Source organism: Hydractinia symbiolongicarpus, chromosome 4 (assembly GCF_029227915.1).
Source record: "Hydractinia symbiolongicarpus strain clone_291-10 chromosome 4, HSymV2.1, whole genome shotgun sequence".
In the NCBI taxonomy this organism is placed as follows: Eukaryota; Metazoa; Cnidaria; class Hydrozoa; order Anthoathecata; family Hydractiniidae; genus Hydractinia; species Hydractinia symbiolongicarpus.
This window is the reverse complement of record NC_079878.1, coordinates 23,521,224-23,534,070: the sequence shown is the minus strand read 5'-3', so window position 1 is coordinate 23,534,070 and position 12,847 is coordinate 23,521,224. Positions and strand designations below refer to the sequence as shown.

Sequence of the window (12,847 nt, the reverse complement as noted above, 5' to 3'; positions counted from 1 at the left end):
GTACTCTGTCTGTTTGTCGGCGAAATCGCGCTAAAAATGCACGAAATAGCAAACCGCGAAAAGGAATCGTACTGAGGAGATTTTTATGTAGTGGACCGACGAGGTATTAAAGCTCCCTGAATTCCGTTATAAACTTTCTTAGTCCTCTGCACTTCCACCATTTTGAAAGATGCTGTGTCAGGTTTGGAGTTTTCTTTTTCACCTTTTTGTCTTCCTTGTATTCAAAGAATTATTGGACTTTTACGTTTACACATGTACAAGTTCAGATGAATATTTTAACACGTTTTTTAGCCATGTATAAACTTTGAACAAACCGAAAGTCTTTGGCTGCAAACGTACATCCGGCATGATGTAATGAAAAGCTAGCCTAGTCACCATGCTCTTCTTCTAGTCTCTTATCCTAGCCATCCTTATAATTTCATTTTTTCTTTAATATTAATCTTCATCAATCTAATTTTAACTAAGCTGGAACCTGGTTAAAACGTGAAAATAGACGGTTTCTATTTTGCTAAACAAGCTAGCCAGTTATCAAAAAATTACAAAAAACCTCAGATGTTTTTGAGTTTAAATCCACCTTTGGCAGCCTCTGTTTTATGTTTCACTGTGGCTAGGTGATATGCAGTTATGTTATTTCTTAACGCTATTCGGTCCGGGGTTTTTAGAACATATTATGACCGGGGGGGGGGGCGGATTCCGCCCCCCCCCCCCCCCCCCCCCTCAATAACTTTTCATAGGATTGTTCAAATTGAATCAAACTTGGCACACTTATAGTACGTCATAAAAGGAACAAAATGGCGGCAATAAATTTTTGCTTGCGTCAGCACATTTTCTGTGACGTCATCAGAAGCTTGAAAATTGTTACAAATGCCACTATCTGCTTAAAATATAATTACTTTTGTTCTAGAGCGAATTTTTAAATTCTGTTGGAAGTTTCTGAAAGCTAAATAAAATTTTTTTAACATATCTTCCGGTTTTTACATGGATCGGATAAAAAATTGCCCGAAAATCCGTTTTTTTTTCGATTTTCGGGTAAAATCCGACAAAATCGGGAAATCGGATTAGTCACGTGTCAAAATTATTCAAAATGATTCTTCTTGATGAAACAAAGTTGTGTTGCAAGTTTCAAGTTATAAGGATAATCCTAACAGAAGTTATTATATTTTCCCCATTATAAGGATTTCATAGAGATTTTAGGGGTAGTTTCGAGTAATGGCCAATATCAAAGCCTCTGAAAGGTATGGGACCTAAAAATTTAGCATGCAGGTGTCTAATAGATAAATGTTGAAACTCAGTAAATATCATAGCCATATAAGAAAGCAATCAGGAGTTATTAAAAAAAAACCGTCAGGGGGGGCGAAATCCACCCCCACCCCCGGACCGAATAGGGTTAAGATTTACATTTGGAACTTTTATGGAAACTTATTACGCAAATTAAAAAACTCTGAATCACTTCTTTAGTTGTTTTCCGTGTTTTTATTTAAACCGAAGTTGTACGAAGATTATATACGCCTGAAATGGCACATAACTGTAAGTATACAACGCAGATGTGCAACATGGTTTGCCTGCCAAGTCCTTATTCCGCTGTCACTCACGATTATTATGTAAACTTTAGGTTTCCACTTACTCTGCAGAATAAAAAAAATCACTGGACGACAGTTTTTTCGCTTCTTTTGTTTTTACAGTATTTGCAAAACGAATTCTTTTTTATTTAATACTAAGATATTACGAAAATTTTGAGATTAACTTATTTGGGAGAGAGATAAAAGCTTTAATACACCGTGATGCAATTTACTTGATTCACTCAGGTGTTCGCACATGAAACGCGGTAAAGAACAATTATCTGCGTCTTGAAACTTTGTTAAGATAGTAAACTTAAACATATAAATAGTTAAGGTTGCAATGGTGATGTTATTATTTTCTACACGAACTTTATAGGGCTGTGGAATAAGTCAGCTGAGCAACTTGAAATTTCGGTTTATTCTTACGTCCATGACTTATTATTCACAGAATCTGATGCCGTATGTTTCATGTAGTCAAATACCAAAGTCTTTTCTTAAGTGTATTTCATTTACACATTGTCAGCAATACCATTGTTATTTTGTTTGACAAGATTTAATAACATACGCATATCGTCTTTCTAATCTATTCGTTCTTTATTACAAAACTTGTTACCGTCTAGCCCCTGGCGAGAAGAAGAAATGCCTCAATACAAGTTAGTGATAGTTTTGAGCTCTATCAGGAAGAGGCAATAATAAATACGTAAAAAATATCATGTTGATGCATCAGAGAAATTTAGTATTCTGCTTTTCAAAATATATTTAAAATACAGCAGAAAAACGACATATACTTAATTTTCATACGCGTCCGATTAGACAAACAGACATGCTTAACAAGCTCGAACCAAGCACCTTTTAACCGAAAGCGCATCGCCGTTGGGAAGCAAATAATCCTGGGGACAAGGTTGATATGCTTAAGTTTTTCAAGAAACCTAAATATAGTCCAGAAGCCTATTAAAATTATTTTGGAAGTAAATTTGCGGTAAGAATTTAGAAACGTGCGGAAGTAGCAAACATCTTTTATACCAATACAAGTATTTTACTGCCATATGGGTGGATCTCGTGTTAAGAATGCACGAAATATTTTTAGCAAAAATAAATAATGGGATCTATTTTTAATTATTCCCTTGAATTTTCCACGGGCTAATGACAACAATCAGTTGAAAATAACGTTACCACATGACTCGCAAGTTTTGAAGTCCGTCGCCACAAATAGTTATCTCGGCTATTTCTATATTAGATTAACACAATTTGAACGCGTAAACGTTTATCTGTCAATGCTTACAGTGAACTTATGTCAAGGTTTAAACTTAAACTCTGAATCTGCGCTGTCAGCATAACATGTTTTTCTGATACTTTTTGGCACTTGAAGTTACGTGGTTTACTCCGTAATTCCGGCATGCTAAAAATTGCAATTAGCGCATTCGAAACGCTGTCTGGCTACCTATGTACAAAATTGGAATGTCGCAGCCTTTCGACTGCGGAGTTAATTGGCGAGTTAATTGGTTTTGCGAACTTTAAAAAAAAGTCTCCAAGAATGCCGTTGTGCCAAATTTGTTGTTATCGATTGTAGTCTCTTAAGAATACATATATTGTGTCTTTTAAAAACGGCTGCGCACAGCTTCGTTTGTTCCCCCCTCCCCCGCGGAGTATTAGTTACTTTATGTTAACCAGGGAGGTATATGTACCTCCATGTGATCACAGTCGAACAAAAATCTTTATTATAATACTCGCCGCGCGTCTGTTTATGAGCCAAAATGGTACCTGTGAGTGGTGACAGCCGAACTCACGTTGATATTCGCTTTAAAAACTAGTAGACATTGAATATAATAAATAAAATTCAATATAGGATGGGCGTGCTCTCAAGAGGCGTTTAAAAGGAGGGTTACAGTTATTAGAAGCAATTGGCGATTTTTTTTTCAAAATTCAATATAGATTAATAGGTAATAGGGGTGCTTATTTAAGAAGTGTATTTGAAAAGAAGCATTTAATTTACTACAGTACATATTATTGATATTGCATCTTATCACATCGGTGTTAAGTTTCCAAAACCCCATAACGTGTTTTCAATTGATGATTGGAGGATTGAATAGGAGCGTTTTGATTGGAAACCATATATATAATTCTAATGCACTGGAGAATAGTTCACGTCTGGCGTTATGCTTTTTGGAGAAAAAATTTACATACGGATATCAAAGGCTTACCGGTTATTTCATTATTTCTTTTTTTATTATTTTTATTTTTAACTATTCTTATGCATTGTAATTTATTTATTGGCTCAAGATACAAAAACAATAAAATAATGGAAAGGTATAGGGAGAGATAAAAAGTTAAATAAGAATTTTTTACCTCACACTTAGTTTAGTAGAGAAAAAAGGGAAGTATATAGTAAGATATATATACGTATTTTTTACACGTTTTTAATATCAAAGTATTATGCTAAATTGTTACAAAAAACCACATCTCCTTTTGTTTGTCGCTATTTTTATTTCACAAAGTCATCCAATCTTTCATTAAATCATTTCTGTTATATCTTCTTTTTTTGCGAAGGAACAGCAGATGTTATGTGCGATTCAACATAGCTATTTGAATATTTAAGTTTGCTGTGTTTTTTTTTTATCTTGAAAAGCGAAAAAGAAAAGAAATGTTTCGGTTCAATAAATAAATGAAAAAGAGAAGAAGAAGAAAATAAGAAAAGAAAGAAGAAGCATAAATTAAAAAAAGAAAAGCAAAAACAGAGTGAGTTTTGGAAATATGCAACATGTATTTACGCTGGAGAAAAACTTTAATGATTTCTTTGGACTCAATAAAGGTAACTCCTATCTATATTTTTCTTCGTTGCATTTTTTACATCATTGACACGATGGTGAAGTTGGCTCTTCATCGCATTCTAAAGCACTACCTAAACCCTACCAACTGCCAATTGGTCTCAGTACCATGCTTGAGAGTTAGAGCAATGCTTTGTCTTTCCTTTAGCTGCAACTACGGCGCAGTGTAAGGGACGAAAAGAATGAGTTTGCTAGGTAGTTCAAAATATGATTGTCACTTACTTCGCTAGAAGAGTAATTTGTGGTTAACCAGCTCAGAACCTACCTACATGTAAATTCAAATAAATTCCTTATAGCCTTGTGGTAGAGCGTTCGCTTCCAGTGCGGGAGGTCTTGGGTTCAAACCCCGGCCGAGTCATGCCAGAGACTATAAAAGTGTGAATCTATCCTTTCTACTTAGCGTTCAGCATGAGAATAAGATTGATATCGTAGGTGGTTGTCTAGTTGAGCGATTTTAGTGCTTGCACGACTTTCGTAGCTCAAATAGGAGCTTAAATGCGTTAAAACCCTCTTCGCAGGACCCTCGTTGATAGCAGTACCAATAGGAATTGAAGAGGCTATCCTGGGTAAATAATAATAATAATAATAATAATAATAATAATAATAATAATAATAATAATAATAATAATAATAGGCTTAATCTGTTACTGTCACTTCATTTCCATCAACATCGACTTCTTGTCTGAACTAACTGCTTCTCCATTCTGAATATGGGAAGGAATATAACCTTTCATACGCTGTTTTGTTGCTTTAAGCTTCGCAAGTAATTTCTAGTTGGTAAATGTGTAGTTTTAGTTAAAAATGTAAATGAAGACAAAATATAGACACTATTTAAACCATTGTTTGTTAAATTTAAGAAAAACGTTTGGTAAAAAGGCTTTGAAAGAAAAGGATTGTGTCACTAGGAGAAATGAAGTAATATGGAATGTAAAGGAAGAAAATATATTATATTCAAATTATTTTAAAGTCTTCGATTGTCCGAGAGGTAAAAAGAAGCGCAGAAGGGGAATGAAGACAGGACATTGGCGGTTCTATATCTATTACCACTAACAAATAAGTTGCTAAAACCCAAATAGACACCCCCAAAACTCATATGACACAAATTTCTGAAGATAACATATTGGGTTTTTTGCTAAACCACAAGCCTAGTGAATTTATTAGCGATGAACATATTAAGATTGTAGAGGCTGCAACATTTTGGATTATATCTCTGGGAGTTGCCTCTGAACAATATAGTTTTTATTCCCTAAAAACTGATAAACTAAAAAAATGAGATAGAATCCACCCATTGGCATGCATAGACTAAACTTTACGACATTGGTACGCTTCCTTTAACCTTATTAGACTACTTTAGCTCATAGCATGACAAGCTTTTCACCGTAGAGGTGCTAGGGTTGTAAGAAAATATACCAGACTTGAATGTTTTTCAACACAAAACCACGATCGGTTACAATTCTGACTTTTTTGTATCAAACAGTAATTCCCGTAAAATTGTTTTATTGTTTGTTGACAAATTGCTATTCAATTTCGGTATTTTTGTGCAGTAAAGTGTAAAGGTGTTGGCATCAATATCCTGTATTGCTTATCATATTTGCATTCGTCGCATATTTAATTGTAAAAAAACAAAACAACACAAAAACTCTCGATTCTCATGAAAAGTCGCTTATGAAAAAGTTTGGGCCGTTTGATATCTCCACTTCCAGATATTTTTTAGTAAATACTTATTAAAAATATAGATGCCAATGATTTTTTCTATTTTGCTTGGTTGTCATAACAACGGAAAATCTTAATGTCATAGAAGAGATAGTTTCAAATGTTAGCTTTCCATGTTTTTACTTACATTTTTATCCTTAAACGACCTTGGAGTTGTTGAGAAAAGTGTTGAGAAAAAATATTAGCTGAAAAATCAAGAAATTTTATCAACTATGACGTCATTACAAAGTCAATGACGTCATTACAAAATTAATGACGTCATCATTTTTTAAAAATAATCTTATTTACTTTACCAAGGACTGTGTACTTTTATGACCATAGTTTTTTCCATTTACGATATAGATGGCGTCAGTAGGGTCACTGTCAGGAAAAAAATACCGGTTCTATTCTAAAATTCGATCTAGTAGGACGCTGGAAACGTTTTACTTTAGAATAAATCGTGACCTTGAAGTCATGAGTATAAAGCTAGCTATAACCAAAGCTACTACCTGTAATTCCTTATTGGGCTTAAAGCACTTTACTCTTGTTGTATTGATCAAAAACATAACTGAAAATCGAATGGCCACAAAGGATAGTGGCGAAAGTCACTTTCACCCATTCATCTTCCTAGTTTTTCAGATTTCGTCTTTACGCAGGTCAAAAATCCGCTAACGTTATCTACTAAAGATACACAAAGAATAGTGGATTAAAGAAGTGGGGGTACAAACAGAATACGAAGAAATTATTTTTAGAATTAATAAATGATATTTTTTATAAAACCTAAAAGAGATAACAGAAGGCAGTGTTCAAAAACATTCTAGGCTTTTGCGCTTTCTATATTGTGAAGAAATTAAATTTTTATAAAATCATTTCGTGAAAGATAAAGAAGAAGGAAGTACATATTCCATCTGCTGTTCGATCATTTGTGTTTAAGAGCAGGTGATATTTGGGTTTTGTGAAGATTTTATTTTCTGTTAATTTGTTATAAGTCTTAGCCTATGCTGGCGTGTAAATTTAGAAAACCATTTAGCAACCCAGGATTATTTCTCGTGTATTTATAAAGAAATTTTGTTGATAGATTACACAATGAAGACAGAAGATTTTACCAGTATAAATGCTATTTTTAAACGAAATAAATATTCCATGTAACAGATGCACGAAATGTTTATATTTAGTCTCAGTGTGAGACTAGTAGATTTTTGAATATATTAAATAAAAATAAAGATGATCTTAATGGTTATGGTTTGGATGAGCAAGGCGAAGTTTACTATCATAGATATACCCGAAGACGTTGTCAAATTTTTGGTTTAAATTTTGTAACTAAATATGGTTACTGTGATTCTTAAGTTCTTAGTTTTTGAGCTTTGGTGCAGTGCTTTTATAAGGGCGTCGTTTTGAATATAAACTGATGTTTTAGGTTGCCTAACAATATTACCATAGCAGATCAAACGCTAACCAAATGAATTTCCAAATTCGGATCAAAAGGAATTCCAAATAAAACATTCTCTTTTATCGTATATGTTGATAAATATGTACTTTCTCATTCAGTTTTAAATAACAAATTACATTACATCATAAAGGGGCGCTTATTTAAGGGTGGTGCCTAGTCGAACAATGGCTATACAAGTCAATTGTTCAATTTAACAGAAATCAATGTAATATATGAGTTTTTTATGCTTTTGTGATAAGATTTTAATGGCTAATCAGAAAGAAACTTTACAGTGATTAAGTTAGCGTAAAAAACAGATCTCTTGAAGAAACCTAGCCACTGTAGTGTGGCGGGATAATACAGTAGCTCCAACCTGGGAAAGGGTAGCTGGTTAAAAGGGTTAAAAAATTTGACCACTATTCCGTATATAGAATATTTTACTGTTATTTAAGTGAACTAAACTATTATAGACCTAAAATACCTAAAGTCTTTAAGGAACTGCTAACGTGACCAGGTATGAACAACAACAAAAAAAGGCAGGCTGAAGTGTTGTAACAGGAAAAAATTATTCGTCAACACCTTGAGAACAGCTTAGAAAACTTTTAAAAAGCTTTTGAACAGACTGTCTCCTATTTAATATTAATTATTAAAAACTGAAAAACGAAGACGTAAAGGTGACATGATATAACAGCACAAAAATAAGAAGAACAACGCTAGGCAAATAGCGCTAACAATAACCAAAACAACAACAAAAACAACAAAAACAAAAACAACATCAAATATACCACAACAAAAATAACAGAAACAGCAACGAATGAATATATAACAACAAAAACACAACTACAATAACAATAACAACGAATATTTTAATTCTACTTTACTTCTATTTTTAGCGAAATAGAAAAATATGCGCAGCAAGTTTATACAAAGAAATATTCGGAAATGTAACATTAACTATATGTGCCATGGGTAACACGCAAAACCTATTTCCTTTAGATCAAGCTGATAAAGAAGTTGTGTCGGTGAGTGACACCACACTGATCTCAACAGTGGGGTCTAACACTGCGGGAGAGCTGGTGGATTACGGCCAAAACGAGGCGTCGCTTCATAACGGACACAGACCACTTGGAAGTCACAGAAATGATCATTTCTATCCCCGCGAAAGTCCGAATAAACGAGCAAATAACATAGATAACCGAGGCATAGATTTCGGCCGCGAAATTGATCCTACGTCTCCATATAAATTCGATTACCAAGGCAGTCCACTTCCGTTTTCCGACGCTTCGACAGACGGTGAATCTGGCGTGTCGGATACTTTTAAAAATTTATTAAAAAGGGACTACCTTTCCATGCGAAATGGTTACAGTTTTTCCGCCCACTCTACACCGTCAAGAATAATCCGGCCGTTCTCTGTCAGTAACGAAAATAACGACGTGCCGTACACATGCGCAATAGACTTGAATTTAGACTATACGATACACGTCGGGAAATTAGCCATCTACGTGAAACAAATACGATTCAACATTAATCGTGTCGAAGAATTTGTCATCGATAATTTTCGTGTGCGAGGGAAAATAAAATGTTGCTTGTTAAATCCGGCAAAAGGCCAGCGAAATACATCGAATGTATTCGAAGCGACTCGAAGAAACAAGAAAATTGTTTATGTGGATTTAGACGAGTGTTTCGTGTTTTATTTGTTCCCTAAAACTGAAATTCCATTGATGTCATTATCTTTTAAAGTTCACGTAAGTAAAAAACTCTTTCGTGAATACTCGCTTGGTGAAAGTGTTATAAGATTGGGTGATTTTGATTTGAATGCGGAGATGTTGCCCATGACGATAACGTTTGGTGAAACACTAACCGAAGAAAAACGAACTCGGTCTCTTCAACCAGTTGTGTTGCCGAAAAGCGAAAAATTGGAGATTCTTCTATCACTTGAATATAACGCTGATACGGCAAAATTAATCGTTAATGTTGATCAAACTACAAAATTGGATGAACTAAGGTACGAGTCGAAGCGAGAGATTATATTTCAAGCGGAGCTTGTATCACCCTCTTGTGAGTGCGTGCAACGTAAAACAACTTTCCTCCGTATATCAGAAGATAATCCAGGCTCCAATAAGCCGTTCCAGTTTGACTTACCACAAGAAGACCTGCTTCTAAACACGCTGATGCTGAGCGTGTCCTATTCAGCCACACGCTGGCTGCAACAGGAAAAGATTGGTTGGATTGCATTTGGTAGAAACTGTAGCGGGCAAGTAGAAGCAGAACACTGGGACCTTATGATAAGCCAAAGCCTGCTGAATGAACCCGCAGTGCAATGGCATTGTTTATGTGAATGCCCGGATGTAAATAAAAGTCATACACTCTTAACGCGCGTGTTCAAATAAGAGAAAAAGTTTTAAATAAAAAACGGACGCACCCTGTAGTTTGTAAAACTTCAGGATTATACTTTATATAACTTGTTTGTTTATATCTTAAACGTCTATAATAAAGTAATTAAAATTAATGATATGTCAGTTAATGTTTTTTTTTATTTCTTTGTGTTTTTGTGAGCTTATTATTCCAAAACTTGGTTGAGAGAAGCTAGATGAACTTATAATAGAATTTTGTAATAAAGATTTATTCAAAACTAGGTCTGCCAGTCTTTCCTTTAAAACTTATAGTTTTAATATATCTGTTATATAATACCTTATACGTCTGTCACGCAAAATGATACCGCAAGTAGAAAGACGCAGGCTAAAAAGACGGGCTTATCCGTGGATTTTTCCACGTGCCACCGACTAGAATTAAACACTTGCTGTGTCAAAGTAACTTCTTTAAACCAACTAAAATTTTAGTTACAGTACTGCCCTTGACAACAGTTTTATTCATGCTATTTTGTTTGTTAGAAGAAAGAGAGGTAAGAATTGACTAAGCGCTTGTCCGCAATGGTTGAAATAACTGTCTTCATCTGAAGTGCCGTTCGTCACCTTTTAAAAGCGTATTAAAAATTTTTTGAGAAGTTTTAAGACAAAGTAACACAGAGTGCAATGCAAAAACAACTGTAAACTATTCTTACGTCCTAGCACAGAGACCACGCAGTGCCCTTTAAAATATGTTGATTTTGGCAGCAATTTCTTCTTACTAAGAGTCAGATTAGATGAGGCAAGTTGGCTCGGTGTTGGCTTGCCCCATGCTCAGCATAATAATATTAAACAGCTCAGCATAATGGCAGATCACTGCTAAAAAGAATTTGACATTATATGAGGTGAGTCAACCCGCCCAGGCGAGCTGCCTCATTTTTTCAACCCGGGATGGGATGGTTAGGTGGGTTGACTCGGTTCATATAATATCACTTTACCAAGCCAGGGCTGGGTTGAAAAAGAGGAGCATGCGCATTGCGATCCAAAACAGAAGGAAAACAATAATGGCAGCAGACAAGGAGTTTAAATAAACTTCAGAACTTGTGGAGCAACCTACGTGGATTTCCTGTTGGTGTTTCAAACGTTTTAAAAGTTTTTTCGTTTTGTTGAAAAATATGTCAATATGTTCTGTTTAGACGATTCCATCGAAGCAATGAAAAATACAGAACCTTGGATTTAGAATAACAAACTATTGGCGACCAAAATACTTAATTATAATTTCGCTTGTTTGTTTGCATCTAGCATTTTTAAAAAATTACGCGCATTTTATTTCAACCCGGCAGCAGTGTAGGTCTTAACCCGTGTTTTGACTTTTCCCATATAATATGTAATTTTTTCAAACGGGTTGACCCGCCAACCGGGCCGACACCGAGCTAACTCGCCTCATATAATCAGACTCTAAGAAAATATTGTAGAAACAAATCATTGTTGTTGCACGGCCTTATATAACCACTAATTTCCAGCCTTAATGATTTTTATACAACAAACTTTTACAAGAAGAAAATCTACTCTTTAAAAAAGAGTAGATTTTCTTTAAAAAAAAGGCAAAAGATACGATATTCATGCTATAAAAAGAGCTTTTGAACTGCAAGATCGAGTCGCACTTATGAAAAATAGTTCTGATGTAGTAGTGTATTGTGATCCTGTAGTCATAATATACTGGTGTAAAATGACTCTTTGGGCATCAAGATTTACCAGAAAATAGTGAATCCTCCAGCGAAATATGACCTTGATTCGCCTCAACCCATGTCAGATCAATGTTTACCACTTACATTAAGTATCTAGAACTTCGGACATTTTTATATCAATATCGGACACTAAATTGCAATTACACTGATGGCGTCTAGCAAAATCAAACAATTGGGAAACAAAAACCTTCGACCATTAATTTCCGTTTTTTAATGTTTCGCAAGGATGAATATTCTTATTTACTCGAAAATATTTATCCTGGTGCCCAACATGGCCTTTATTTTTTAATAGAAAATCATTGGTACTTCTTCTTAAAATTAGTCAATGGAATGGATATGGGGTGGAAATCTTGAAGTTCTTAGGGAGTGTGAAAATTTACTGAGGGTGATAGGATATCCAAGGAAATAAAAAAGACTCCCAAGGGCCATTATCCTTCAGTGTAAAATAGCTGGTCAGTTACTTGACAATACTATATAATGACTTAATAGAAATTTTAGGGGTAGTCAAGATTTACAAAAAAACATCTTACAAAATAAAACTATTTGCGGAGCCTTAAGTTCCAATGAAGTCGGCTCGACCCAGCGCAGCGACGACCCTTATTACACTGTTGACAATACATGCACCACCGCAGCATTTACTGTGCAATAAAATTAACAACTTTTGTAAAAAGAATTATTCATTGAAAAACAAACATAATCAACACAGAGTCAAAAATATCAACAGTCTCAAAAACTTCATCCAGTTGATATAAATATTATTTTCTCACTGACTGTCAAAGAAAGAAAAACGAACCCTTTGGTTTAATCACTTTGCGTTCCAACGTTTTAACGGAATACATGTTTTGATCTAGCTCAGTGGCCGGCGGCTTAAATGGAAAAGCAAAACTAATATTTTGATTGACAGCGTCATGAAGGTGCATATAGATTATCTCCACACGTGGGAAAATGTTAGTTTTTCATTGTAATTAGCGGTGGTGAGGAGCTTAACGAAATGTAAGTAGCTAGCTACATTTTTATATATATAAATTTAGATATATTTTTGTACAATTTTTAACACAAGAACTAAATAGAATTTTAATTAACAATTTGCAGATAGCTAGAAAGCACGATAGGATTAGAGCAAGCAGCAAAGGCTAGTCGTTTTTACTTTAGGTAAAACCTTACGTTTTATAGCTTGCTTTTCTCATTGATTTCATATCAAACACTTAGAATATAATGCATACATTCAGATGAGTTGAGGCGTGACGTA

General features: G+C 34.6%; 1 protein-coding gene across 1 annotated transcript; it reads left to right on the top strand.

The window, feature by feature from the left end:
• The first annotated feature begins 3,975 nt into the window (after window positions 1-3,975).
• On the top strand, window positions 3,976-10,024 carry LOC130641920 (synaptotagmin-14-like). The gene is made up of 2 exons (XM_057448938.1): window positions 3,976-4,368; window positions 8,502-10,024. Exons 1-2 carry the CDS (start codon window positions 4,311-4,313, stop codon window positions 9,893-9,895), a joined length of 1,452 nt encoding a protein of 483 aa, XP_057304921.1. The 5' UTR covers window positions 3,976-4,310; the 3' UTR covers window positions 9,896-10,024.
• Window positions 10,025-12,847: the final 2,823 nt, after the last annotated feature.